Source organism: Martes martes (assembly GCF_963455335.1).
Source record: "Martes martes genome assembly, chromosome: 18".
NCBI lineage: Eukaryota > Metazoa > Chordata > Mammalia > Carnivora > Mustelidae > Martes > Martes martes.
Genome location: NC_137906.1, coordinates 39,586,444 through 39,613,457, shown reverse-complemented (window position 1 = coordinate 39,613,457; position 27,014 = coordinate 39,586,444). Strand labels below are relative to the sequence as shown.

The 27,014-nt window shown below is 63.3% G+C and overlaps 3 protein-coding genes across 3 annotated transcripts; 2 read left to right on the top strand and 1 right to left on the bottom strand.

Moving 5' to 3' along the window:
* Positions 1-811: 811 nt before the first annotated feature.
* On the top strand, positions 812-3,347 carry GFER (growth factor, augmenter of liver regeneration). Its single transcript, XM_080830401.1, has 3 exons — positions 812-1,095; positions 1,421-1,617; positions 2,495-3,347. Exons 1-3 carry the CDS (start codon positions 829-831, stop codon positions 2,655-2,657), a joined length of 627 nt encoding a protein of 208 aa, XP_080686527.1. The 5' UTR covers positions 812-828; the 3' UTR covers positions 2,658-3,347.
* A 2,625-nt stretch (positions 3,348-5,972) lies between these two features.
* Positions 5,973-10,619, top strand: SYNGR3 (synaptogyrin 3; the record flags this gene model as incomplete). The annotated part of the gene is made up of 4 exons (XM_080830206.1): positions 5,973-6,071; positions 8,519-8,756; positions 8,974-9,116; positions 9,195-10,619. 4 exons carry the CDS (start codon positions 5,973-5,975, stop codon positions 9,402-9,404), a joined length of 690 nt encoding a protein of 229 aa, XP_080686332.1. The 3' UTR covers positions 9,405-10,619.
* Positions 10,620-13,218: 2,599 nt separating this feature from the next.
* ZNF598 (zinc finger protein 598, E3 ubiquitin ligase) lies at positions 13,219-24,022 on the bottom strand (the record flags this gene model as incomplete). Its single annotated transcript, XM_080830864.1, is given in 14 exon segments — positions 13,219-14,176; positions 14,268-14,418; positions 14,532-14,682; positions 15,095-15,876; positions 15,965-16,049; positions 16,210-16,409; positions 17,012-17,129; positions 17,509-17,726; positions 17,885-18,096; positions 18,202-18,331; positions 18,871-18,983; positions 23,648-23,923; positions 23,925-23,971; positions 23,974-24,022. Coding segments are annotated over 14 exon segments (2,886 nt in total), but the record flags the coding sequence as incomplete, so codon positions are not given.
* Between the last annotated feature and the right edge of the window lie 2,992 nt (positions 24,023-27,014).

Below are 27,014 nucleotides of genomic sequence, written 5' to 3'. Positions count from 1 at the left end.
GCCAGCGCCTGGACCGGTGCTTGGAACCGATTAGACGCTACGCAAATATTTGCAGGGTGAGTCAGTGTACGTATAGAAGCTGCGGCCACTCGCGACATGGCTATCAACCCCTCCAGGCAGGCTATAGGATCCAGGCTACGCGGTGCCCTCAGGAGCCCAGAGACCCGACGGCGCCCGTTGCCACGGCGCCGGTCGCCCGGACGGACCCGCGGGACCCAGGCCCTAACGCGCGCGGCACTCTGTGCGCTCACCGCGCCACCCCGCGTTGCCAGGGCGCCGCGCGGCCGGCCTCGGGGCGCGCCCCAGCTGAGGGCACAGAGCCTGGCCGCGGGCCCGCGGGGCGGTCAGAGCGGAGCGATGGGGGCGTCACGGGCCGGAACACGGTCTTCGCCTCGGCCGCAGGCTGAGTCCACGGCGCGGCCGCGGCGCGGTTTCCACAACACGCTGCTCTTCTACTGGAGGAAGCGGGAGCGCCGCCACGGACGACGCAAGTCAGGCTCGGGACGCGGCTCGAGGCCCAGGGGCGCGGCCGGCACCCGGGTTTCTGACTCCGCGCCCGCGCCCGCGCCGGCCGGGACCCCGGCCTCCGGCTCTGCGGCCTCTCGGGCGCGCGCCGCGGGCCAGAGCCCCACCCCTCCGCCGGACCCCGCCCCGGCCCCGGCCCCCGCCCCCAGCTCGAGCACCGCCTCCGCGCCCGTGCCCGGGGCCGCGGCGCGCGCGGCCGGCTCCTGTGGCCGCGCCCTGGCGGCGGCGCGCGCGCTGGCCTGGAGACCGACTTGGAGGCCCATCTGGAGGCCGAGCTGGCCCGGCAGGCATTGCGCGGGCAACATGGCGGCGCCCGGCGAGCGGGGCCGCTTCAGCGGCGGGAGTCTCTTCTCCTTCCTGCCCGGCGGCGCGCGCTCGGAGGTGATGGACGACCTCGTGACGGACGCGCGCGGCCGGGGCGCGGGGCGGAGAGACGCGGCCGCCTCGGCCCCGACCCCAGCCCCAGCCCCGGCGCCGGCCTCCGACGCTCAGGTCGCCGAGGACACCTCCCGGAGGCGGCCCTGCCGGGCCTGCGTGGACTTCAAGACGTGGATGCGGACGCAGCAGAAGGTGCAGATGCCCGGGGCGGCCACCTCCCCTGGTCCCGGCCGCCACGCCTTGTTCTCAGGCGTCCGCGCCCACCTCCCGAGGCCCCCGCCGAGCCGTCCCGCGGGCCCTCTGCCTCACAGACTTGTGCCCTCCCCCCAAGGGGCTGTCCCTAAACCTTGCCCCCAAGGGAGGCCCGGCCTTGAGGGTTTCAGCCACGCGTGTGGCGGATCGGCGGCCGCAGGGCTGTCTCGAGTCAGGGGGCCTCTGGCTGGGGCGGGGGAAAACGGGAGCTCTGCGGGCTTCCTCGAGGGCGACGAACTGACCCTTGGTCGGCCTCCTTCCGCAGCGGGACAGCAAGTTTAGGGAAGACTGTCCTCAGGATCGCGAGGAACTGGGCCGGCACAGCTGGGCTGTCCTCCACACCCTGGCTGCCTACTACCCTGATCTGCCCACCCCAGAACAGCAGCGAGACATGGCCCAGTTCATACATTTATTTTCCAAGTTTTATCCGTGTGAGGAGTGTGCTGAAGATATTAGGAAGAGGTAAGTGTGTCTGCATCATCCGGAGGCCGCAGAGCAGTGCCCCTGGGGCCCGGGCCCCCCGCCCCCACCCCCCTGATGTCATAAAGGGGAGCCTGGAGAAGCAGGTGCAGTGGTGGCAGAGTAGCCCCAGCACGGACCACCAGCAGTGGGCACTGGATCAACCCAGCGGTCTCCTTTCCCCTAAGGGCCAAGCTGCATGGGGCTGCTGCTCCAGAGGCTCCCAGCCCGGCCTCACTTACAGAGCCCCTTGCTTAGTCCTCCGGGAGGCTCGGGCAGGTTAATGAGCCCACCTTGCCTGATGTCGGGAGCAGGACTGCCGATTTTAAGGCCTTGAGAACTCACTGGTTTTGCTTTCAGGAGCTGCCTTTTCCTCACTGGGGAGCCCAAGAGCTGTTGTTTGGCACCTCTAAGTGTTTCTGCGCTGAATGTGGGGGCCAGGGCAGTTAGAACAGCTCTCTCCCTGGGCGGAGGCCCCAGGGCCCCAGGGCCCCAGGTGCTAGAAACAGGTTTTCTGTTAGGCCTTTGTGTGGCCCCACCCCTTACACACTGCCCGGGGCCAGGGATGCTGGGGTGAGGCTTCCTGATTGTTACGAGGTTGTAAAGTTGCATCATTGGTGTCTTAATGCCTTGCTTTGAGTCCTCGTCAGGTTTGGGGCCGAGCTCCCCAGGTAAGGGTTGAGCAGGCCTAAGAGCGTGCCAGTGTGGGGCGGTTGCAGGGCTGCGTGTGTCTGTGTCTCAGAGCACAAGGGCCCTCCTGGGTGTAGCTGACAGCAACGCCCCAGCTCTCCTGCCCGGATGGAGCAGGCACAGAGCCGGTGGGGCCGGGGCGGTGGGACCGCTGCCTGTCCCGCCTTCCACCTGCCTCCCCTCCCCGCAGGATATGCAGGAACCAGCCAGACACACGCACTCGGGCCCGCTTCAGCCAGTGGCTGTGCCGCCTGCACAACGAGGTGAACCGCAAGCTGGGCAAGCCCGACTTCGACTGCTCACAGGTGGATGAGCGCTGGCGCGATGGCTGGAAGGACGGCTCCTGCGACTAGGTGGTGGCCGGCAGAGCTGTGGGACAGCAGCCCGGGCCTCCGGGCAGCCTGGCCAGAGGGGGACAGGGCACTCATTAAAGTGCATCAGAGCCAGAGCCGGTCGTGTGTCAGTTGGATGGTCCCCAGACACTGGTCAGGGGGCCCTTCCCTCTTAGGCTTGGAGGAAAAGCAGGGGTGCCTGCTGCGGACACCCCAAGGTGTCCTCAAGGCTCCCAAGTGTCCTCAAGGATACCCCAAGGCTCCTCCTCAGCCAAGGCCCGTGGGGCTGCGGATGAAGGAGGCAGGAACAGCCGGGGCTGCGCCTTCCATTTGGGATGCGGCCTCCTGCTCACCCCACATCCTGGTGCGCACTTCCCCGCACAGGAAGGTGACGGGCCTGCCCAGGCTCCCTGTCCTGCTCCTTGAGGGCTAGGCCGTTGTCTCCTTACCCTGTAGCAAGGGACAGCGGCGGTGCCCGCAGCTCCGTGGGCTCTGTGCTTTCTGCGGCTCAGAAGGGAGGCCTGGGGGCTGAGCTCTCCTCCCGGGTCAGTGCCTGCAAAGCGAGCACAGGCAGGGTGGCTTCCCCGACGGTCCCACCGGCACTGCTGCCTGCTTCCTGTCCAGCACGTATACCTGTACCAGGCCTGTCAAGAGGCTTCGCGGGGCCACCGTTCTCAGAGCTTGAGACCAAAATAAAATGGTAGAGAAGTGACTAAGGGCCTGGCTTTGGTGTGTTTTGTGCTGGGACTTGTGGCGACAGACAGGGCCTGCCCCTGCTGCTCCGCTCAGCTGCTTCCTTCCATCCAGGTTCTGCTCCGGAGGAGGAGGGCAGGGTCCCAGGGCGGGAGCACCTGGGCAGCCCCAGGAACAGGAAGGAAGCCCAGTGCTGGAGCGGAGGGAGGGTCAGAGGTGAGGGAGGTCAGATGGCAGGAAGTCTTCACGTCCCCGGCAAGGACTCTGTTTTAACACCCACCTCCTGGGACTGGAAGGTCTTGGAGGATTTGGAGCCGAGGAATGGCAAGATGACTTCTGGAAGGTTCCTCTGGCTGCTGAGCTAGGATGAGGCAGGTATGGGTGGGAGCAAGGGAGGGCAGGCACCCCTGTGGCAGCTGAGCGGGAAGCTTGCCCAGGACGGGTCAGAGCAGATCGACAGGCCGAGAGAAAGGAGCCAGAGTTGACCGGGGGGTTCGGGGCCTAGCAGCTGGGAGGATGAAGTTGTTCCCAGTGTCCGTGCTCTGGAGAACACTGTAGGCAGAGCTGGCATGGGGTGACTGGTGTGTAGCTTTTGGCCCTTGCCAGGTCTGCCCGGCCACACGCCCTCAGGCTTGGCTGCCAGCCCGCACGGCCCAGCAACGGTGTGTCCATCCCTGCGGTCATCATGCATGGGTCCTCTCTCTCCCTGTGGTGTCTTAGTCCCTTCGGCACGGCTTCTTCCGCACCTTCGCCCAGCGGGCACCACGGGGGGCCTGGCTTCAGCAGCGCCTTCCCAGAGAGGACAGCGAGGCAAAGAAACGAGGCAGGAAGCAGCCAACAGAAAGCGCTCTTCTCTCCTCCCCTCGAGGGACTGTTCCCAACACACGGCTCTCTTCTGGCCTCTCCCACGTCACCTGCTAGTCGGAGAACCAGCCAGCTTCTCCAGGGAAGCCGTTGGCTCAGGAATGCAGCACCTGGAGGTGCTCTCCTGTCCTGCCTCACTTCCCTTTTGCCCTAACTCTGGCTTCCTGGAGGTTTCACCCCAACCCGGGCTAAGACAAGTGGGACTGTAGTCCAAGGGGAGCTTCTGGCTCAAGCTGTCAGGACTCTCACGGAGGCACGGGGCAGAGAGGGAGGAGAAAAGCCGCAGGATCATGCCCTGGGCTCCCAAGGTTCAGAGATTACAGGGGCTCACAGGGTTACAAGAGGAGAGAACCCTAAAAGGGTGGTGAGAAGGGGCTGGTGAAACAGGGACATAAGGAGGGGGTGACATCCAGAAGCATTTCCAGGAGGGTGGGCATGTCTGAATCGCCCTGGGACGGAAGGGGGAAGTGGCCGCTGGTCAAGACAGATCGGGAGCTGAACTGCCAGACGCAGTGACGGACAGGATGCACGGTGTCGGGGACCGGTAGTGAGACTGGTGGGTGACACTTCTGGCCACAACTGCCCTGGGTGGGACCCACAAGGGGCGAGCCCAGCGTCCCCTTCCGTCCACAGGAACGGCATGGCCAGCGGCTTCCTGATGTGCTGGAAGAACTCAGCCAGTGGTCCATGTGCCGTACGAAGACAGGGGTAATCAGTTCCTACCGTCGTCCATGGGGCCTGTGAAGGGCCTGGCACTGTAAATGCTCAGCAAAGGCAGATGTTTCTTGCAATGCCCTGGACAGTCATCCGGGACCCTGCCAGGCCGGCCAGGAAGGAGCATGAGGGAGGGACCCTGTCAAGCTTGGGCTGCGGGAGCTGCCGAAGAGCCCAGCAGGGGCCCCCGTCTTTCATGCTTCTTCCATCCCCGAGCCCCAAACTCAACATGCCAGCCACAAGTCAGTTGGGGAGACCCAGGAGTGTGAAGGGCTCAGTGAGCGCCCTTGGAATGACAACATCTGGCCACAAGAGGAGCAGAGATGTCCCAGCTCCCACCCATGCTGGTCTGTGTGCTTGACCTCCTGGACAAGTGCCCCTGGGGGGCAGAGGCCTTCTCCCTCCCTGACAGGGAGGCTAGAACCCTGATGGAGAAGCTAGGGTTGCAGTTGGCGGGGTTATAGGAAAGGGCCCAGTAACAGATCTGTGGTCTGAGGGGAACCTGGTTCAGGGAGTCGGGTTCCCCTTCCCTGAGGGCTGGAGGGTGGAGCTCCACCCATTGGGAAGAAGCTGGAGCCCTTGGACCTGGGTTACCCCTTTACTCAGGAAAGGGCCCAGCTCCCAGGGGCGGGGTCAGGTTTGTCTGTCCTCTTGCCTGGCTGCAGCATAGGCTGAGCCTGGTGTCCGGCCCCCCTGCTGACTCCTGACTTCACCCGTGTGGAGCGGTGGTGGACTCAGTCTCCAGCCCCCCAGCGGCCCCTCTTGGGTGCTGGGGGGTGGTCTCCCATCTCAGACCCGGCTCTAGCAGGTGAAGGGGGGGTGGGCGGGGCGGCGGAGGGAGGGACGGGCTTCAGCCCCTCACGCGGACCAGTTGGCGGGGGGCACGGGCTCGGCCCCGCCCCGCGCGCCCCCGTCGCGGCCGGCGCGCGCTCCCGGGAGGCGGCGGCAGCAGCGGCAGCACCAGCAGCTTCGGCAGCACACCCGGGCGGCCTCGGGTGGGGCCGGCCGGCCGGACGGACAGACAGACAGAGGGTGCCGGGGGCGCGCGTCCCTCCTGGTCTGGCCATGGAGGGAGGCTCGTTCGGCGCTGGCCGCGCGGGGGCCGCCCTGGACCCCGTGAGCTTCGCGCGGCGGCCCCAGACCCTACTGCGGGTCGCGTCCTGGGTGAGTGACCCCGGCCCCGGCCCCCCGCCCCGGTCTCGGGTCCCGCCTCGCCTTGCATCCCACGTCCCTCCCCGCTATCCTCGCCCCTCGCCCCTCAACTCCATCCTCGTCCCCTCCGGCCCCTCCCCCGCCGGCCGCAGGTTGGGGTGACGTCACCGGGCTGGGCGCGCCCACCTGCGGGAGGGGGAGGGGCCGATGGCAACCGCCCGGGACCTTGAGAGGTCACCGCCCGCCGCCCCCATTCTCCAGTTCTTCCTTAGGTCTAACTCAGTCCCCTTCCTCAGCCCTCGCCCCGTTTTTCCTGTCCTCACGACCTGGAAGCGGACACAGGGGCGGGGACGGGATTGGGTTAGAGCCCTCAGCCTCAGCACGAGGAGGGGGCTATGGGAGCCGAGTATTACCAGCCGGCGCTTACACCTGCTTCTCCCTCACACACACCCTCTGGGCTCCTTCCAGGGGAGCTGGCCCTCTCCCAGGCCCTCCAGGTGCAATTGTGTGTGTGTGTGTGTGCGCGCGCGCGCGCGGGGTGGGGGTGCTCTGGGATCCCTCTGGGTGGGGCAGCAAGAAGGGGCTCTGCCCGCGGAGGGCTTCCTGGGGGTGGTGTGGGAGGGGCAGATTTGGGGACAGCCTAGACTGCTGGGGCATCCCTAGGCCAGGTGGCCTGCTCCTCCTTCCCACCTCTCCAGGCAGGAGAGAGGAGAAGGTGGGGTGAGGATCTCTGGGTTTTATTTAGCTGGTGGCTGCTGCTGCCAGCTGCACCTAATGGCTGGTCTTCAAGGAGAGCAATGCCCAGGGTGGGGTGACTCAGTGCAGATTAGGAAGTAGGAACCCTATGTTCTGGTGCCAGCTCGGGTCCGACTTGTGGACCGCTCTGGGCCGACGTGTCCATGCCCTGCACCTGGCTTTCCCTCTTGACTCCATTTCAAGGAGCTGGAGAGGGAGAGGAGAAATCAAGTTGAAACTGGAGGTCTTTGTTTAGAAACACAGGGCTACCCAGAGCTAAAAGAGCAGCATCTGGTTTAAAATGATGATGCTCCAGAGGCGCCTGGTTGGCTCAGCCTTTAGAGCATGCGACTCAGGGTCATGAGTTCAAACCCCATGCTTGGCACGGAGCCTACTTAAAAAAAAAAAAAAGTATAAAGTGACTATGGTCTACCGCCTACCTGCCTTCCAGCCCTTGTGGTAAGGGGATGCTGAACTTGAGAGTGAGTGAACCCCAGAGATCAAGAGTATCGCCCCCCCCTTTTTTTAAAAAAGATTTTATTTATTTATTTGACAGAGAGGTCACCAACAGGCAGAGAGGCAGGCAGAGAGAGGAGGGGAAGCAGGCTCCCTGCTGAGCAGAGAGCCTGTTGCGGGGCTCGATCCCAGGACCCTGGGATCATGACCTGAGCCGAAGGCAGAGGCTTAACCCACTGAGCCACCCAGGCGCCCCAAGATTATCACCTTTTTAAAAAAGGATTTATTTATCTATCTATTTATTTATTTATTTATGTGAGAGAGAGTGAGAGAGCAAGCGTGCACGAATTGGGGGAGGACAGGGGGAGAGTGAAAATTTCGAGTATACTCCCCTTTAAGCATGAAGCCCTCCTCGGGGCTCAATCCATGACCCATGAAATCACTACCTGAACCGAAATTAATAGATGCTCACCCGATGGAGACTCCTAGGTGCCCCAATAGTATCGCCTTTGAGCCCAAACACTTAGGGTGCCAATAATCAGTCAAACAAAGCTATCATCCGTCCGGGGCCCACCAAGGGTGGATGCTGGGTGGTCGTTATTTTCTCTGGCCCCAACACTCCATGAACTGGACCTGTTACTCTATTTGGCATGTTAAGAAGCAGGGCCACACAGCTCCCAGACGCTGAGGGTGCGATCCGTGCGGGGCCCGGGTGACAGCTTTACCGCTGTCCCTGCCCTGCTCCCCGCTGTGCTCTGCCCCCCCCCTCCACACCTGCCTCCCACAGCGCCACCCACTGGAGCCTAGGAATCACTGGTCCAGGTGAAGGCTCCTGTTCCTACAGTGTCTAGGGGGCTGTGCAGAGACCCTGTGGGCCCCACACAGTGCCAGTGACCCAGTTTGACTGTCAGCCCCGTCTTTTATCAGCCAAGTGACTTCAATAATGGAAGCCCCAATTTTCCCATCTATGAAGGGGATAGCAACGGCCCCCCGGTGGTTGGGGGGAGAATTCTAGGAGGAATGCATGTCAAGTAGCGGTTTTAAGCATGGTGCTTGGGCATAGTAGATGCTCACTAAATAGCAATGCTGTCCATAATTTTAAAATACCTGAGGGAGGTATTTAGAGGGGTGCGTGAAGACCCCATCCACAGATGGGGCCTGTGCTGCCGGGGACCGTGGGGACAGGCCAGAGGACGTGAGCAGTCGCGCTGGGTGACAGCGGGGAAGGGGACCGCCGCAGGGCCCTGAGCGCCGCCCGCCGCCCGCAGGTGTTCTCCATCGCCGTCTTCGGGCCCATCGTCAACGAGGGTTACGTGAACACCGACAGCGGGCCCGAGCTGCGCTGCGTCTTCAACGGGAACGCGGGCGCCTGCCGCTTCGGAGTCGCCCTCGGCCTTGGGGCTTTCCTAGCCTGCGCCGCCTTCCTGCTGCTCGACTTGCGCTTCCAGCAGATCAGCAGCGTCCGCGACCGCCGCCGCGCGGTGCTGCTGGACCTGGGCTTCTCAGGTGGGCGGGCCTATGGGCTCCGCGGGGCGGGGCTAGCCCGCGCTTTCCGAGGCGCGGGCCGGCGGTGGGCGGGGCCTGCGCGCGGGCCGGCGGTGGGCGGGGCCCGGGCGGGCCTCTGGCCTCGGGGGCGGGCCGGCGGTGGGCGGGGCCTGCGCGCGGGCCGGCGGCGGGCGGGGCCTGCGCGCCGGCCTCCCGTGACCCGCACGCCTGCGCGCAGGGCTCTGGTCTTTCCTGTGGTTCGTGGGCTTCTGCTTCCTCGCCAACCAGTGGCAGCGCACGCCGCCCGGGCCCGGCGCGCTGCAGGCGGGAGACGCGGCGAGGTCGGCCATCGCCTTCAGCTTCTTCTCCATCCTCAGCTGGGTGAGTGCGGCCGGCGGGGGCCGGGCCGGGCCGGGGTGGGGCGGGGTCGGTGCTGGCTGACCCCGGGCTCCCCCTCAGGTGGCGCTCACTGTGAAGGCCTTGCAGCGGTTCCGCCTGGGCACGGACATGTCGCTCTTTGCCACCGAACAGCTGGGCGCCGGGGCGGGTCAGGCCTACCCTGGCTACCCGGTGGGCAGCGGCGTGGAGGGCACCGAGACCTACCAGAGCCCTCCCTTCACCGAGACCCTGGACACCAGCCCCAAAGGGTACCAGGTGCCTGCCTACTAGTGGCCGGCAGGTCCCCGCCAGGGATCGAAGGCTGCCCCCAAGCCAGGGTCCAGGGTTTCCTGGGACCTCCCTCAGGTCCTCCTGGCCTAGCGCCAGGGACAGAGAGGGTGGCTACTGTGGGCCGTCTGGGGCCAAGAGAGGGTAGCCCCCAGGGTGCCTAGGCTGCCCCCACCCCAAGTTCACCCTGTCCCCTTAGTCGCTGAGCCCAGGCCTGAGGTCCTGAGGAGGGGACAGTGCAGCCCTGGACATGTATCCTCCAGCCTCTAGTGGATCGGCCTGCGAAGGGGCCATTCCCCTCAGGAGCCAGCTAGCCCGTGGCTCACCTGTCCACTCTGGGGTCGGGGGTCTAGCCGCCCTCTGTAGCTACGTGCAGGGGCTGTCCCCGGGGAGCATGGGCACTGCTCCCATCCCATGTCCCTAGGGGTCGTGACAGTCCCTGGTCCTGTGGTGGTGGTTCACCCCATGGGGCTGTGTGCACACTGTCTGGAGCCTCCATCCGTTTGCTCTCACGGGTTCGCTGGAGTAGCCTGGTCCTGTCGATGTTGTGATCGTGGTCAAGTCTTCGGACTTCACCTTGTAGTTCCCCGCAAGCAGCCCCACTGCCTGTGGCCCCTGCTCCTGCCCCTATCGCCCTTGGCCCAGGAGTCTGCCCAGATGTGGGCACTTGGGGCTAGGAAGGCACAACATGGCTGTTGTTGCACTGGCCCTCTCCCACCCCTTCGGTAAGACCTTGCTCGAGGGAGGCTTGGGGCACCTGGGTGCCTGGCAGGACAGGTGCCTCACAAGGAGGGAGGCCAAGAGGCTCCGTGTACCCACAGTGCCCTGGACACGGCCCATCTGTGCAAACCCCTTTACCCTCAGCTTCCTGGCCCAGCCCCTCAGCAACCTGCCCTGCACCCCGTTTTAAGGCACAGCCCGAGGTTGGGGGTCCCTCTGCGTAGCTGACTACTCATGCATCGCTCAAAGCCGGCTTTTCACATCATGTCACTACAGAACGTTCTCGCAGACAGGCACCTCCCTCTGGAGTCCCGGTGCGTGACTCCCCTGTACGTTGTAGCATAGACAACCGTGTGGGTATTTAAGTGAACATGTTTACAATTTTTGTATATATGGATCTTTCTCTCTCTCTTCTGAAAGAACACTCCGTGATTGTGTATCTCCCGTGTCCCATGTTTCAACCGCAACTTCTTTACAATAAAAGACTGTGAGTTCACGTGGCGCAGACGCTCGGCTCGCGGAGTCATTTCTACCCCTGCCCCTGTGGATGCCCGAGGTTGGGATCTGCCCTCTCAGGGCCCAGAACCCAGGAAGGGGCAGCAGGTGGAGGCCAGGCCGACGTCCACATTCTGGGGATTCCTGAGGCTCCCCACACACATCCGGCCGGGCTGCCCCTGGGTTGCCCAGAGCCGACCCTCGGAAACGCTGGGGAGACGCCTACCTCTGCTCCTTTGTAGAACGGTAGGACTAGGAATTACTACTTGCAGTTGCACATAGTTCACAGTTCGTTCACTGGTCTGCGGATGTGAACTTCTTTTGTGCTACTCCCTTGTTCTTCAAGGATAGTTTTCCTGCGACTATAAATGTGAGGTCCTGTTCCTTAGAACTTTGAAGGTCTTTCCTGTGTTATCTTTCAGGATCCTAGACTGTTGGTGAGAGCAGTGGTAACAGTATGATTCGTATTCCTTAGTGGGTTGTTTTTTCCCCTTTGGTTGAACGTATTGGGATTTTTTTCTAAATTGTGTTGTGTCGAGATGGAGCTTTTTAAAGAATTATTCTTGTTAGTGCTTTTTTTCCTTAAGATTTTATTTATTTATTTGATAGAGAGCACAAGCAGGGGGAGCAGCAGGCAGAGGGAGAAGCAGGCTCCCCGCTGAGCAGGGAGCGATGCAGGACTCGGTCCCAGAACCCTGGGATCATGACCTGAGTCAAAGGCAGTTGTATAACTGACTGAGCCACCCAGGGGTCCCACTTTTTTTTTTTTAAGATTTTATTTATTTATTTGACAGACAGATCACAAGTAGGCAGAGAGAGAGAAGGGGAAGCAGGCTCCCGGCTGAGCAGAGAGCCCGATGCGGGGCTCGATCCCAGGACCCTGAGATCATGACCTGAGCCAAAGGCAGAGGCTCAACCCACTGAGCCACCCAGGTGCCCCCATCCCACTTTTTTTTTTTTATTTTATTTTTTTTTTATTTATTTTTTTTTTTAAAGATTTATTTATTTATTTATTTGACAGAGAGAGATCACAAGTAGGCAGATAGGCAGGCAAAGAGAGAGAGAGAGGGAAGCAGGCTCCCTGCTGAGCAGAGAGCCCGACATGGGACTCGATCCCAGGACCCCGAGATCATGACCTGAGCCGAAGGCAGCGGCTTAACCCACTGAGCCACCCAGGCGCCCCCCACTTTTTTTTTTTTTAAACAACCATTTACTTTAAGTAAATCTATACCCAGCGTGGGGACTGAACTCAGAACCCTGAGATCGAGTCACAGGGTCCACCCACAAAGCCGGCCAAGTTCTTTCCTCACCCCACAGAAAAGCAGTCATTGTGTCTACGTGTCGCCGTCTTTCCTGGGGCCCCGCCGGGTGCTCGGGCGGCAGGCTTGCAGAGCCACCTTCCTCGGCCCACCGGCTCAGCCTCTGGAATCTCCCCAGATTGGTCCTGTTTGCTTCCGAACCCATCACTGGGATTTTTATGTCGGTTACTTGTTCCTGTCTGTGTAGTAACGTCCCAGCCGAGGGCAGCAGGGCGGAGAACTGTCCCTGGGGCTGGAGGGCTGGCTTTGCCACATCCAGGCTGGCAGGGCTGTCTCTGGCAAGTCTCTTGTCTGTGCCCCGGGCTCCCCTTCCCAAAAAGGACGGTGATAGTTGCGGCCACGGGGGTGGGGCCACTGAGCTGGGCTTGGCACGCCACCACACTCCCTCAGTGGTGCCGTGTGATAAGGTGGTTCTTGCTTCATGAAGGATCCTGATTTTCCTCCCTGTTAACGAGGTCCCCCATTTTCCAGATTACTCTTCTGTGGGGCTGGTTGTCCTCGGGTCTGCAAAGGGGGCATCAGTGGTGAGAGGCTCCCGGCCTGTCCAAGGAAGACAGGTGGCCTCCACGCAGCCCAGGGGAGGGTAGCGAGGGTGAAGGCTCTTGTCTGTGGAGGGGCCCTGAGCCCTGGCCAAGCCCCCGCACCCCCCCTCGGCGCCCCGCATCAGGCAGGCAGTGCCGGTGTGGCCGGGCGCCTCTGGCCCCTCGTGGTCGTGGGCACCCCCTCCCCGACTCCCAGAGACAGGTTTCTTCTCACGTGAAGACATTTCCTGTGCCTGATTTGGCTGTGTTTAGAACTGTCTTCTGCTATGTGCGTGTGTTTCAGGCAGAAAGGGGTGCTGTCTGGTCCCCTCCCCACATGCTGTATGCAAATAATGAAGCACAGATTACTTTCTGGCTGGATTTCACACGCGCCCCCCCACTGCTTCTGCAGTGTTCCTGTTCATTGCTAATAGCTCGCTACTCATCTGTGGGTACAAACCCGGACTGTGTAGGACCCCATGGTCTGGAGGGATGGTTTTACTGGCGACACGAGTGTAGGTCACACATGGCCATGTCTATTCCTGGAAGGCCTGGGCAGTGCCAGATGTCCAGGACCGGGCCCCGGGCCCAGACTGGCTGCCGTGTCCTGAGAGCAAAGCCCAGCCGCCCAGCTGTGTGCACGGGTCACCCCCCTCCGCAGCTGGCCCCTGGCTGGCCGCCAGAGCTGGAGCCGCGGACGACTCTGAGTCCCCCTCGCTGCAGGATGACTGGGAGGGCAGAGCAGCTCAGAACAACCAGCTAGGTGCATTATTGCAAAATAAATTTATTTGAAGGTACACGGTCTTATAAAAGGTCAGAGGCAATTTGAGATCCCGGATTCAGCTTGTCTCATACAAAGATTCAACTTCAAGTAGCACAATTTCGTGTCTGCTTTTAATCCTGAACGTTCTTGAATCACGAAACAGCCAACCGTTTACACAACACGCTCAACACGTGACTCTGGCACCGGCGGCTCCACAGCTTCTGGCTGGGGGGCCGCGGCGCTGCAGCCCTCGGGCTCGGGGGGCCTGGAGAGGGCCGCTGTCGTCACTAGCTCTGACAGCACGGACAGGTTCCCGCGTCCCGGCCCTTCCCTCCCCTCACACCTTCCAAAAGCATGAGAACTCAAACTCAGACCAGCCCACCATGGAGGGTGAGGTCTTCGCACTTCCCAGGAGGAAACCGGATGGACTCCTACGTGATGGTGTGCGGACAGGGCGGGCAGGCCCTCCTGGCGAGCCCAGTGGGCTGGCCGGCAGAGGGGCCAGAGCGGGTGGCCTCCCCAGGGCCTTACCTGGCTGTGTGGCAGCCTGGAAGGAGGAAGGAGGCTCCTGGGTGTGGCAGCTCCTGCCCACGCTGGCGGGAGCTACGTGAGGATCCTGGCAATGGCTTGCAGGGAGGGGAAGTCGTGGTCCTGGGCGGCGTGCAGAGCCTGGTGGCTGCTGACGTCACCGTGCGCGAGCACCTGCTGGCAGGTGGGGCACACGCAGCAGTCCAGGCCTGCTGGCCGGGTGCTGCCCTGCCACGCGCTCTTCTTGTTCTTCTTGGCCTTGGTGCCAGGAGGCCTCTCCCGGCCCCGGAAGTGCGCGTGTGCGGACAGCAGCTCCTGCTGCTTGGCCGTGTCGGGCAGGAGCACCAGCAGCTCGTTGAAAATCTTCTGGAAGTTCTCCCCGAGCAAGTCGCGGCAGCTCTTGTAATACTGGGCTGCGGAGATCACGCCCTGCCACCCAGAGCCAAAGCCAGTCATGCCCAGGCTGGGCTTGAGCCCCCACAGTGACCGCGCTGGCCCCCCACACCCCTGCCTGGCTGACCTGTCTGAACTCCCCCGAGTGGCTCTTGAACTTGCCGAAGCGGGCCTCATCGCTCTGCAGGAAGTCCTTGATGGACTGGATGAGCTGCAGGTTCCTCTCCCGGAAGTTCTCAGGCACCAGGTAGGCCTGGGGCGCAGCTGTCAGCCTGGGCCTGAGGGTCAGGAAACAGGCAGGAGGTGGCCCCTTAGCCCTTTGGGGTGGCCCAGGGTGAGGACACTCCCCGGCCTCCAGGGGCACAAGGCTGGGCGGCCCACCCCTACTTACGCTTTCGTAGTGGTGACAGTGCTGGGGACACAAGCTGGGTGGGAGCCAGGCAGGAGGCCTGAGAAGCCAGGGGGTGGCTTGCTGATGGGGGGCACCAGGCCAGGGGGAGGTGGGGGCGGAGTGCCCTTGAGGAGCACCACAGCATTGAAGCCTGTAGGGGAGGCAGACCAAGACCCAGATCGTGACCCGTTTCCCACGTGCTGGGGAGGCTTCCCCTGCTGCCCACCAAGGTCAGGCTCCGCCCACAAGCCACCCCCCGCTGGACAGCAGGCCCAGGGCCCAAGGATGCCAAGAGGCAGCACACACGCTGAGCTCCTGCATGGCAATCCTGGGCTGGGGTGACTTCCTCCCCCAGCTCCAGAAAGTGCCACGGTTGCCCCATCTCACAGGGAGGATAAGCAGCTGCTCATGGTCAGTGGTGCTACCAGGCTTCCCTACCCTGCCTGCTGGCCTATCACCACCCCTCACAGTGTGCTCCCCTGGGACCCAGGGCTCCGATCTGACTCTCCCACCCTGGCCCCCTCCCAGATGCCCAGAAGCAGGCTGCAAACAGACACACATACCTGGGGGAGGGGGCATCCTGGGTGGACAGGGGACTCCAAGCGTTGGGAAGTCTTCCTGGGGTGTGGGGCAGGGGAGGGGCCCCAAGGGCCGTGGGAGTCCAGGAGGTTCCTTGGGCGTGCTCCGAGCCGGGGCCGGCCCCTCTGTATGTCCATTGACAATGAGGGCAACGGGCCCCTCGGCCCTGCCAGCGCTCGTGGTGGGGGTCTGCTCAGCCCCAGGGGGCCCATCTTTGTCAGGGGGCAGTGGGGGCGGTGAGACGGCACCTGGCTTCTCCGAGCCCACCTTCTTCTTTTTGCCGACCTTGGTGAGGGTCTGGGTGGAGGCCAGCGCCAGGAGGGAGGAGACGGCTACCGTGGTGGGCACGCTCCGCAGCTCCTGGGCCGTGAGGCCACTGCGGCCGTCCTCCTCCTCCTCCTCTGAGGGCGGCGGCCCGGCCTTCCTGCCGCCCTTGCCCCCCTTCCCAGCCCTCCTGGCAGGGTGGCTGCTCCCACTGGCAGCTGGGGCCCCCGCGGTGGGATGTGCCACCTTTTTGCTGCCACTGCCGTTCCAAGCAGAAATGAGGCTGGTGGGGGCAGTGCTGGGCTTGGAGGCAGAGGACACCAGGGCAGGGAAATCGTCCTCCTGGAAGGTGCTCCTGCCCCTGGTAGGGACAGGGTAGGTGAGCCCCAGCCCCACGGGGCCTGGGGCCGCCACTGCAGAGCATGAGGAGGAGGAGGACGTGGAGGCGCAGAGGCTGGGGAAGTCTTCATCCTTGAGCTTCGAAGCGGGAGGTGGGAGGGTGCTGAGCCCAGGGAGGGGAGTGGCGTCAGTGGCCTGTGGGCCCAAGCCCACCCCACCCCCACCCCCACCCCAGTAGCGCACGAGTGTACCTTGGAAGCGCAGCCCCTGGGGCTGGGCCGGTTGCTGGGGTGCCCTCTGGGCTCACAGGACCGTTCGGCGAGGCCTCCTTGAGGCCTACGAGGCAACAAGAGGACCCAACGTCAGGGAGAACATCCAGGGGATGAGAGCAGACCCTCCAGGGGTGCTCAGGGTTCTGCCCTGTCGCTCCTGGGCACTGTGCCAGCCAGGAGCCTGCCTCGCACCTCCCAGGTGCCCACCGGCTGAGCCAGCTCACCTGCACCTTCGCCCTGAGTCCGGGGCGGCCGCCGGGGGCCTCGGAGCTCCTCGAGCCCCCGCGCCCCTGCCTCGTCCTTCTTGGCTCTGCCACCCTCCTCCCGGTCCTCACTCCTGCGTGCCTCCTGCTGCTGCTGCTGCTGCTGCTGCACGGCCACCGAGGCCCGGATGGCAGCTGCCACTTCCCGGTCCTCTTCTTCCCTGGGAGGGGGAGGCCTTCAGGCTGGGCAAGGCCTGGGACTGCAGTGCTGTGCAGGGCGAGGAGCTGGGGAGGGGCCTCCTCCCCTGCCCCAAGCCTATTCTCCGCTGGAGATGTCCTGGGGCCAGTGGACCCTGCGCCAGCCAGCCCTCACCCGCCAGCAGAGGGCGATGCAAATGCAGCAGGACTCCTGAGCCAGCTGGTCTCGGGCTGGGGCTCCCCAGGCAGCACACAGGCCCAGTGCTATGGAGTGCAAGATGCCTCCATCCTGTGGGACACTGGGGACAGCGCCTGGCCTGGGCACGTGCCTGCAGCGTGAGCATCTCATGGCCTGCCTACACGGAACCCCGTCAGGGACACAGGCCCCTCTGGCGCATCCCCACCTGCAGGGTCCTGGCGTCTCTGGCTAGAACCAGAGAAAAGAGAAGGGGATGTCTGCTCACTCAGGACACTAAGCAGACCCCACCACCAAGTCAAGGACACCAGACACCAGTAGGCCAAAGTCCCCCAGTCCCCGTGCGGGGCGCCAACCCAGCCGTGGGCCGTGGCCACCGCCTCAGGGGTGGCACCAGGAGAAATGTCAGCAGCACGCAAATCCTCCCACCTCTTGTACCTCCAGCTTCCTCGACGGTTCTGCTGGGCTCCACGACCACTGGCCCGGCCAGCACGGCCCTGGCGGTTGTACCTGTCCACCTCCTCGTAGTCCTCACCCCCGACGACCCCTGCAGCCGGCACAGAGTCCGTCACAGGCCTGGGCCAGACTGAGGCTTGTGCTCCACCGTGCCCAGCAGAGACTTCCTCACTCCCCCGGCACAGGAGCCCCAAGGACCCACTCAGACCCCTCTGGGGTCCACACCAGGCCCAAGGGGAGAAGGGCCTGCCACGGCCCCAGGCACTCCACAGTGCTCTGGCCCAGGAGCCAACCCCGACCCCCCCGACCTGTCGATGGAGACACCAGGAGCTTCCTGGGGTGACCGCGGGCTCAGACAGGTGTGTCCCCTGCCCCACCGACACAAGACGGGTCAGACCGGGACCTAGGTGTGGGCTTTCCGGACCGCGGAGCGCGCGCGGCTGGAGCCCGAGGGAGCCCCGCTCACTCACCCTCGTTGCGGCGCGAGTGCCGGGGTGCGTAGCTGAACTGCAGGTCGATCTGGCGGTTCTGGCGGGCCTCGGCGCGGCTCCGGCTGTGGCAGGCGGTCCTGTGGGCCTTCAGGTCGATCTCGGTGCGGAAGGCGTGCGTGAACTGCTCCGTGCTGCAGCGGCCCTCCTCGCACAGGAAGTGCTTCTCCCGGAAGTGCTCGCGCAGGTAGGCGTAGTCGCTGGCGAGGCGAGGGGTCAGCGGGAGCCGCGGGGCCGCGTCCCCTGAGTGGGCCCCGCCGCTGCGTGGGCCCCGCCCCTGCCCGCGGCCCCGCCCCCTGCCCGCGGCCCTCCGCCCCGCCCAGCCCCGCCCCCTGCGGCGCCCAAGGCCCGCGCCCACCTGTAGTAGTCCTGCGCCCCGTCCGCGTCACAGAAGTGGCAGAAGTAGTGGTCGCGGCGCAGGTGTTTGAGCAGCTCGTCGTTGTCCAGGTAGCGCTCATCACAGAACTTGCAGAGCGGGTGTCCACGGTGTGACGTGTCGTCGGGGTCCCCCTGCATTCGGTGTCGCGCCAGGTCCTTGCGCGAGTACCACTTGCGCTCGTAGGTGAAGATCTGCAGGGGAGAGGGTGCTGGGCGCGGGCGGGCCCCTTCCCACGACCCCCAGGGCCCAGCCCCCACCTGCCTGCACCTGGCTCTCCCCGCCCGCCGCAGGCGCACCTTGAGGTGCTTGAGGCACAGCTTGCAGCAGAAGAGCTCGTGCTGCTTCCGCATGTGCTGCTCCAGGTCCCCGAAGAGGCCGAACGGCGGCAGCGCAGGGCACTGTGGGCACTCATGCTGAAGCAGCTGCCTAGAGAGACACCAAAGGCCCCCAACCCCGTAGGCACTCAGGGTGGCTGTCTGGAGGGAGCCAGGACCAGCACTCCCCCCACCCCCCCACCCGACGCCCCGCATCACTCTGCCCGCGGAGTCCAGCTGCTCCTGGCCTGGATGGCTAAGCATCAGCGGGGCATGAAGACCGGGCCCACACCGGGGGCCACCCCCTCTCCTGGAAAGGGAAGATCACTCCAAAGACAACTGTACCCCTTTACAGGGTTTTCCTGCCACGGGCTAAGAGCCCAGTTCCCAGGAGCTCTAGTGAGCATGGCAGAGCCTCAGAAAGCAGGCACCATGCGCTACACTGGAGTGCTTTCCCTGGACTCACCCCTGCCCCTGCCTCCACCGTCCCCGCAGGCAGGAGGACCCCTGTTACACGAGAGGAAATGGAGCACAGGCCCTGGCATCTGCCCCCAGGGCTGAGAGGAACACAGGAGGGGACCAGGATGAGCTCATTCCCAGTGCAGGGCTGGCCACAGCCCCTCGGAATCCCGGGCTGAGGCTCCCTCTTACCTGTACAAGGCAAAAACTTTTCCATCAGCAAAGTAGATGTCATATTTCTTCTCGTGCTGCAGTTGGTGGAGGGAGATTGTGGCAAAGGCAGGAAGCTTCTTCCCGAAGACCACCTGGAACCAAGTGAAAGGGGGTGAGCAGGGCCGTGGACACCCAGTGGAGGACCCCATCAGGCTGGGAAGAGGGAGGCACTCAGCCCCTGGTGAGAAGGCGAGGCCGGCCCCACAGCAGCACCCTATGCCATCCCAGGCTGCCCAGGCCCCTCTCCTCACCTGTAGCCAGAGGGGAGCCTAGGGTGACCCGTGGGGAGACACAATGCCCGGCCTCGCCACCAGGGGGCGGCAGGATTTCCCCAATTATCCATAGCCACACCAGACCGGTAGGGGGAAACGGAAGTCACCCCAGAGGAGCAGAGGTCAGCAGTGAGCCCCTGGGGCCAGTGACATGGACCACATGGTCGGACAAACCAGGCCTTCATCACATGGGTGTTGAGCACAGGGCAGAGAAGGGAGAGATGCCGCCCAAGAAGCCGCTAGGGAAACAATGCCACCAGGACAAGCTAGGCAATGACGCGTCAAGCCTAGCCCCGCTCCATCCACCTGTGATGCCATAGCCCCTGGCCGCCGCCTACTTGTTAACCAGCTGTCAGGGGTGCCAAAGAGCAGAGCTGGGGCGTGCTGGGCACGGCCTCCATGCAGACCCCGGTGCACCTGTTTCCCAGGGCATCTCACGTGCAGCCTGCCAGGCGGCCCCCCCGGCAGACTCCTGTCCCAGTGCCTCCAGGACCCTCCCGCAGGCTCAGGTCTTCCCTCTGCACGAACAAGGGCACTGCTCCTTCCAGCGCTCCCTCGTCTCCGGACCACGACCACACCTCTGGTCTCCTCTCCACGGCCCTTCCCACTCCACTACTGCCCCCTCCAAGTCTGGGCCTGGTCGCTTGCCTCAGTTCAGAGTCCTCACCTTGGGAACAATCATGTCAAGGTCATCTCTGCTCTGTTTAGGCTCAGCTAGGGAGGATGTCTGGGATCACAATGGCCATGAACTTGGGAAAGCAGAGGACTGGCTGGGGAGAATGGTGGTCACACCGCCCCCAGCAGCTGGATGCTTAAGACTGGTTCCCTGGGAGTCTGGGGGAGAAGCTGGGGGGCTCAGTGTGCACTTGTGATGACACACTGTGGGGCGAGCAAGCTGACCCCAAGCCCCTCACAGGAGCCCAGGGGAGGTACCCTGGTCCAGCCACACCCATTCTGTGGGAGGCAGAAGGATGAGCAGTGCCCCCCCCCCGCAGGCCTTTCTTCTCCATGTCATCCTGTTGCGGCCACCTGCCCCTGCCCCTGCCCCTGCCCCCACCCCACATGGAGTTTGGGCAGGTGCTTCCCTGCAGCTACGCTCCCCCGGCTCCCCCTCCCCCTGGTTTCCTTCCCAGGCCTCTGGGCCTCACGCTGGCCTCTTCTCACTGGACCTGCCCTTCTAGGACAAGGCCACACCCAGCCCTCACAAGGGCGCCTTCCCAGTCCTGACCCCAGTTCCTCCCACCTCTTGCTGGGGGACCGGCGCCTGCACACACAGGACCACAAGCCAGGCAGAATGCTGCTGGCCGGCCACAGATCAGAAGGTCTGTCGCGGAACCAGCTGCCGGGATTCGGGGGCCCTAGCTACCCTGCGGCAACACAGGGAGCAGGTTCAGGAGCCCCAGCGTCCTCCCGCAAGGGAGCCCCTGCCGAAAAGCATCCCACAGACTCAGCAGAGGAACAACTTCTTTCCCCGGAGGAAACCTGTGCCGAGATGCCACTGTCACCACTGTCCTCCCAGCTCCAGCGCCTCCCTCTCAGAGGTCTGATCGGACCCACCTCGGGGGGTGTCTCACTGCCGGCACCCTCGCTGTGGACAGAGGCGGGGTGCAGTTCCCAGGAGGACTGCCAGGCTGTGTGGGCGGAGGTGGGGGGGAGGTCTGTCTCTCCAGAGCAGTCTCTTGGAAAAGCCAATGCTGGGCACACCTGACCCAAGCCAGGAGAGGGGCGGACACTGGGGTGGCTCAGAAAGGGACGAGAACTGCAGGAAGAGGGCTGGATCTGTCTGAGAATGAGGGTGAGCAGGCTTGGCGCCGGGGGCAGGAATGGCAAAACGCTAAGGGCCCCTCCTAGACAGGCTGTAAGACCAGGCCCGGGGCCCCCAAGGCCTGTGCTGGTGTCAGGACCGGCGATGAGTACACAACAGAACAGCAGTGCAGCCTGGTGTGGCCAGCGTCCCTGCCCCCCACAGAGGGTGAGATGAATGGTGAGACCAAGTTGCTGGACAAGGACCAGGGCACATGGTCTGACCAGGGGTGGGGAGGAACCCACCAAGGATCCAACCAGCATGGCCTGAGACACACCCACGCTGCTGATCATGCTGATGGGAAAGGGTCATGGATCCAAGGACGAGGCAGAGGCCAGGCCTAGACACTTGAGGATGGACCATCCTGGGAAGCCCCTGGGTCAGCCAGGCTGTCAACGTCCAAGGGGGAAAGGGCACCCATGGGTGGGCCCCAGGATGGCTGGGCTAGTCCCTGAAGAAAGGGAGAGGGAGATGGGATGAGAGCCCTGCTCGGACCCCCGCAGGGGTGGGTGTGTGCTCCTGTCTGGGGCTTTGCTGCCCCCCACTCCCAGTATACAGTGGGCACTCACTGCAACTGAGTGGAAGAGGGTACGGGTGGTGCCAGCAGTGACCCCTGGTGACAGTGAGCCGATGGCAAGGGTGGGTGGTGAGGGCCCCACCTAGGAAGTTCAGGCCCCAGAGGACCCACGCGGACCAGGCTGGCCGGGAGGGGCCCTGACACCAGACTAGCAAGGACAGTCAGCAGGCCCCGCCTCCTGACCTGCGTCACCCTTTCCGCGTGTCTTGCCCATGAGATGGAAGGGAGGTCACACTAGCTCAGACACACCACACTTGGTACGGCAGCCCCATCGAGCCTCTTTGCCAGAGACAGGCATCGGGGCAAGGCGGAGAGCAAGACTGGAATCAACGGTCAGAGAACACGGACTATGGGAAAGGTGAGACGGCGGCTGACGCTGGTCTTGACCGGGAGCCAGCCTGGCCTCCACCCTGAGCACCTGCTGGGCGGTCTGGCTTCATCTGGCCCCCGCCTGACCAGCAGCTGCTGGGCTGCTCTGCATCTGCTCTTTGCAACGCCTGCCCCACAGTGGGCACAGGGAAGCCCTGAGTCGAGGTGGAGGCCTGTTCCGCACAGCATCTTGGCATGCTCTCCTCGGGATTTTTACACACTTAGTCCCATCACGGAGGACAGAGCAGAGACAGCCCCTGGGGGTAGCTGCGGGATTCCCAAGTAGGCATGGGACATTCAGAGGACAGGGCAGAACTCAGCCGGGGAACAGGAACGGCTAAGGTAGAGGTGCCAGTTCAAGAGTGGGAGGGAGCTAGATGAGTTGAGAGGATCGTCATCTCCTAAAGTTCCCAGGACACCCTCCTGATACCCAGTAATTCAGGGCAGGCCCAAGAGGTACGCCAGAATCGGCCAGAGGCACCCAGTGCCAAAGCACACCCCAGTGGGAGCCTGCTGACAGCTCATGTCAACAGCTGCTTGCCACAGAGCACTGGGAGGGTGTGGGACCCACAAAGACCAAGAGAAGCCAGATGCCAGCCATAGCAGCCACACAGAGGTGTCTGCTCACTTCCGGAGGAGACCTGCAGCCCCTGCCTTCCTGGAAGGGAACTACAGGTGCACTGGGAAACCTGGCCCTTCAAGGGTGACCTCATGCCAAGCAAGACTGGCCGAGCTGGGAGGTGCTCACGAAGCCACCGGCCCAAGGTCTTCCCCACGATTCCTGTACCCCAGATCTCTCCCAAGTCCATCTCTGTCCACCCCATTACAGACTAACGGCATCTCTGTCTTTTTTGAGAAGAGTACAGAGTAGGTGCTCATGGAATTATAGCATCGCCTTGGCTCCCCAACATAAATGTCCACCTAAAACAAAAACAAAAACACAACTAAGGAAACCTACTCCTCAACAATGCCGTTTCTGCGTCACTTCTAGGAAGAAGAAAGTCAGATTCCCTGGCAGATGTCACCAGCCCAAGCTTTCCGTGAACAAACCAGAGGAATTTCACAACGCTGGAAGCAAACATATCTCAGACCAAACCAAGGGAGCCCCAGCTAGGTGCTCCCAGCCAGCATCCGGCATTGGGGGGGGGGGGGACACACTCCACGGTGCCCTCTCTGACCCCCTCCAGGGCTTCCAAGTCTGGACAGAATCAGAAACATCCCACCTCCACTCTGCAGCTCACCCCCACCCCCACCCCCGTTGGAACTGGCAAGGAGAAAAACTTCTAACACTTTTGTCCCCATCCGCCAACAATCCTAAGAAAGCCTCAGTGGTTCAGCCTTCCTCCTCCGGTGGTTAGGTGTGAGTGCCACCGCCCCTCAATAGCTCAAAGCACCAGTCTCGGGAGGACCTTGCCCGGGTTACCCCGAGGGGCCACACACACAGCTGGGCTGGAAATTCCCACTCTGACCCTCTGCTTCCCGGACAGACTGCCATAACCGTCCCCATAGGGACCGCTCCCTCCGCCACCCGGCGGGGCCACCTCCTGCCTGCCGGTCCCAGATGCCCCACGGTCGGCAGCCCGCCCCGGCGGGGTCGGGGGTGCCGCCAGGCCTGTCTTGGAAGCCGGCGCCGCCAGGCCCGCGGCCGGACACCAGAAAGGCAAAGTCCCCTTCCGGCCGCGCCCCGCGCCCGCCCCGGCGCCCCGAACGCGCGGCCCGGCCGGCGCGGCGCACCTGGCGCAGCTCCTCGCGGCACACGGCGCAGTAGCGCTGCTCGCACAGCACCCGCATCTTGGTGGAGCAGCGGTAGCACACCGGGTGGTCGCAGCGGCCCAGCGCCGTGGCCTCCAGGTCCCCGCAGCACAGCACGCAGCTCCCGCCGCCCCGCTCGGGCGCCGCCGCCGCCTCCAGGGCCGCGCGCCGCCCCTCGGCGCCCGCCGCCGCCACCGCCGCGGCCGCCGCCGCCGCCGCCGCCGCCGCCATGGTCCGGGCTGCGGCCCCCTCCGGCCGGCGCGGCGCGGCGCGGCCTGGCTCCCGGCGGGCCCGCCCCTTCCGGGCGACGTCAGCGCCCCGCCCAGCAACGGCCCCGCCCGGCGGAAGCGCGTGCCGTCACTTCCGCCCCGGTGAGGCGCGGACGGGGGGCGCGGGCTGGGGACCGGGGCCGGACGAGGGGCGCGGGCTGAGGACGGGGGGCCGGACGGGAGGCGCGGGCTGGGGACCGGGGGCCGGACGGGAGGCGCGGGCTGGGGACCGGGGGCCGGACGGGAGGCGCGGGGGCTGAGAGGCCCGGGCAGGACCGCAGCGCCCCCCCCCCCCCCGCCGCTGCCGACGCCGCGCCGCCGGGCAGCTGGGAATTTCGGAGCGACCACGGACGGCGTTCACCGGTGCAGTGTGAGTACGCCCCCGCTCTGGGTGGGCCGTCCTCGTGGAGACGTGCTGTCCCGCGTCGATCGGAAACCGCACGTCCTGCAGCTTATTTGCTAAATGTAGCCGCCGTGTGGGGAGCCCGTCGTTTCCCCCAGCCCAGACCGCTTGTATCTGCCGCGCACGCAGAAACAGGCCTGGTCAGCAGGCGCACCCCCCACGCACACCCTGCCCCGGCCTCCCCAAATAAGAAATTTTTGCAAATTGTTATCATAAAAGACTGTTTTTTAGTGACCTCCATCTCGGAGCCAGGGACTGTCTCCCCGGATCCTGATACGAACTCAGGCTCTTCATTGGCACCCCCGGCCGAGCTCGGGGGCTTGGCGCAGAGGGCATCAGGGCAGGCTTGCTAAATGGATGGTGGTGAATACTGGGCTTCAGGCCCCTGCAGGGGTTGGGAGGGCTTCCTCCCTACCCTTGGGGAACAGGCACACTCCAGACCTCCCTTTTGCTATCAAAGGAGGCGAGTCAAATCTGAAGTCTTCTAGAAAAAGGCAGTGTGTTGTTGGGGAGCGAGACTGGACTTTAGAATGAGACAGAAATGGGCTTGAGACCCCAGTTTAGCCACTTATTTGCTCATTGAACCCTTGGCTGCCTCACTCTTGAGTTGCAGAACGGTCATCACATCGAGTGAATCCGGTGGACGGGCCACATGCAGATGCCTGCTCACTGTCACACAGCCCCACTAAATGACAGCAGAGGAGTGAGAGACTGCCAGGCCACGAGCGCGGAAGCAGCGAGCGAGAGATGTCAGTAAATTCTGAAGCAACAGGAAGTGACTCACTTTACAAAGCATCCTTGAGACCTTTGGGGGGACCCTGATAAGTTTCACTGAGGGCGAACCGGGGCAGGGGACCGAAAACGGGAGCCCCTGCAAGTCAGAGCGTGGAAGCTGGGCCCCTGGGCCCTCCGCCCCTGCCCTGGCGTCTGTATCCAGTCCGCACCCCACCCCCATGCCTGGGGTCCTGCAGAGAAAACCTTGATGGCCCACCCCGTTACAGAGTGAAAAGCCACTCCTGCAGTGAGGCCTCCCGCTCGGCAACGCCTTGTCCCCACAGGAAGAGCATCGACGTGTCCCTCGTAGGTGGGGGCAGCCAAGGATGTCCAGGCTCAGCAGGAGAGCCTGCAGTGTGAGAGACGGACCAAACCAAGCAGACCCAGGGAGCCAGAGGAAGCTTTAGAAAGAACTGTGTCCGGGGCGCCTGGCCGGCTCATTCGGTGGAGCACGTGACTCTTGGTCTTGGGGTGGTGAGTTCCAGCCCCATGTTGGGTGGGGAGCCTACTTTAAAAACAGAAAAAGCTGTATTTGACATTTCCAGAAAAGATGCTGCTTCCGTGAAATGAGGCTAGGATTCCCCGAACAATAACGAATACAAAACAATTAGGAAATAAAGGGCTCTTAGAAATTAAAAACATGAGTAAAGGGGCACCTGGGTGGCTCAGTGGTTAAGCCTCTGCCTTCCACTCAGGTCATGATCCCGGGGTCCTGGGATCGAGCCCCGCATCCAGCTCTCTGCTCAGCGGGGAGCCTGCTTCCCCCTCTCTCTCTGCCTGCCTCTCTGCCTGCTTGTGATCTCTGTCTGTCAAATAAATTAATTAATTAGTTAAAAAAAAAACATGAGTAAAAACTCAAGAGTAATTTGGGAAGGTACAGTTGGGAGACATCTGCCAGCAAGCAGACACAAAGAGAGAAGATAAAGAAGCCGGAACACTGACTCTGACTCTAGAAGGCTCACGATCTAATTTGTAGGATTGTGAGGGAGAACAGAAAGCAGAGAGGCGCGGGTTCTATCACTGAAGGGTGCAAGCGTTCGCGCTGAGAAGGCCCAGCCAGGGAGGAAAGGCCTCAGCAAGTGACGTCCTCTCGGAGGACTGCAGGTGAAGCAAAGACCCCGGCAGCGTTAGGGAGGACAGGGTAAGGAGGGAGAAGATCCTAGAAGAGGGACTGAGAGTAGGACTCTGCTCCTGGAACACTGGAACCCAGAGATGACCTCAGATTTCCGAGGGCGTAGGTTATCCATCCACAGATTCTACACCTAGAAAATCTTTCCACTAGGCATAGAGACATGGACAAAAAAGGGACAAGTCATTCAGGTCCCATGTCCCCATTTGCGTGGACCTGCCAGAGGGTTCCTGTCTCTAAAACGTTAGGGCGCACCAGTTGGAACACGACCTGGCATCCAGCAAGCGGGCTCCAACCCGGACAAGAGCCAAAGCAGGGCGCGGGAAGGTGCCTGTACAGATGTTCCAGAAAGGGGGTGCGCGGCCTGGAGCAGGAGGCCGCCGTCTCCCACCGCGGGGCCTCCAGAGCGGACATGGAACCCAGCGGGCTGTCCTCGCGAGCTTGAGCATCAGGAGAAGGGACTGCGAGGAGCTCCTCCTGTCTCTCAGAGCCCTTGGGGGAAAGTAGCGCAACGAGCATGTACACAAACGAGCAAAGAAGAAAACGGCACCATGGGAGGGAAACATGGTGTTATTTCCCGAAGCGGAGGACGGTATTTACGCAGCCGTAACAACATAAGCGCTGGCCAGTGAGTTCACCCAAAGTGGTGACAAAATCCGAGCAGAGGGAGGGACCAGAGCTTCATCTACATTTGTAGGAAGACTTTTGGCGCCGCCTAAAGCAGGTAGATTGGAGAGTGGTGGTTTACAATCTCAGGGTCTGTGGTTCTCAGCT

Coding starts and splice junctions, on each gene's coding strand:
- GFER (XM_080830401.1), top strand. CDS start 829: ATGGCGGCGCCCGGCGAGCGGGGCCGCTTCAGCGGCGGGAGTCTCTTC. Junction 1,096..1,420: donor GGATGCGGACGCAGCAGAAG/GTGCAGATGCCC, acceptor CTCCTTCCGCAG/CGGGACAGCAAGTTTAGGGA. Junction 1,618..2,494: donor GCTGAAGATATTAGGAAGAG/GTAAGTGTGTCT, acceptor CCCTCCCCGCAG/GATATGCAGGAACCAGCCAG.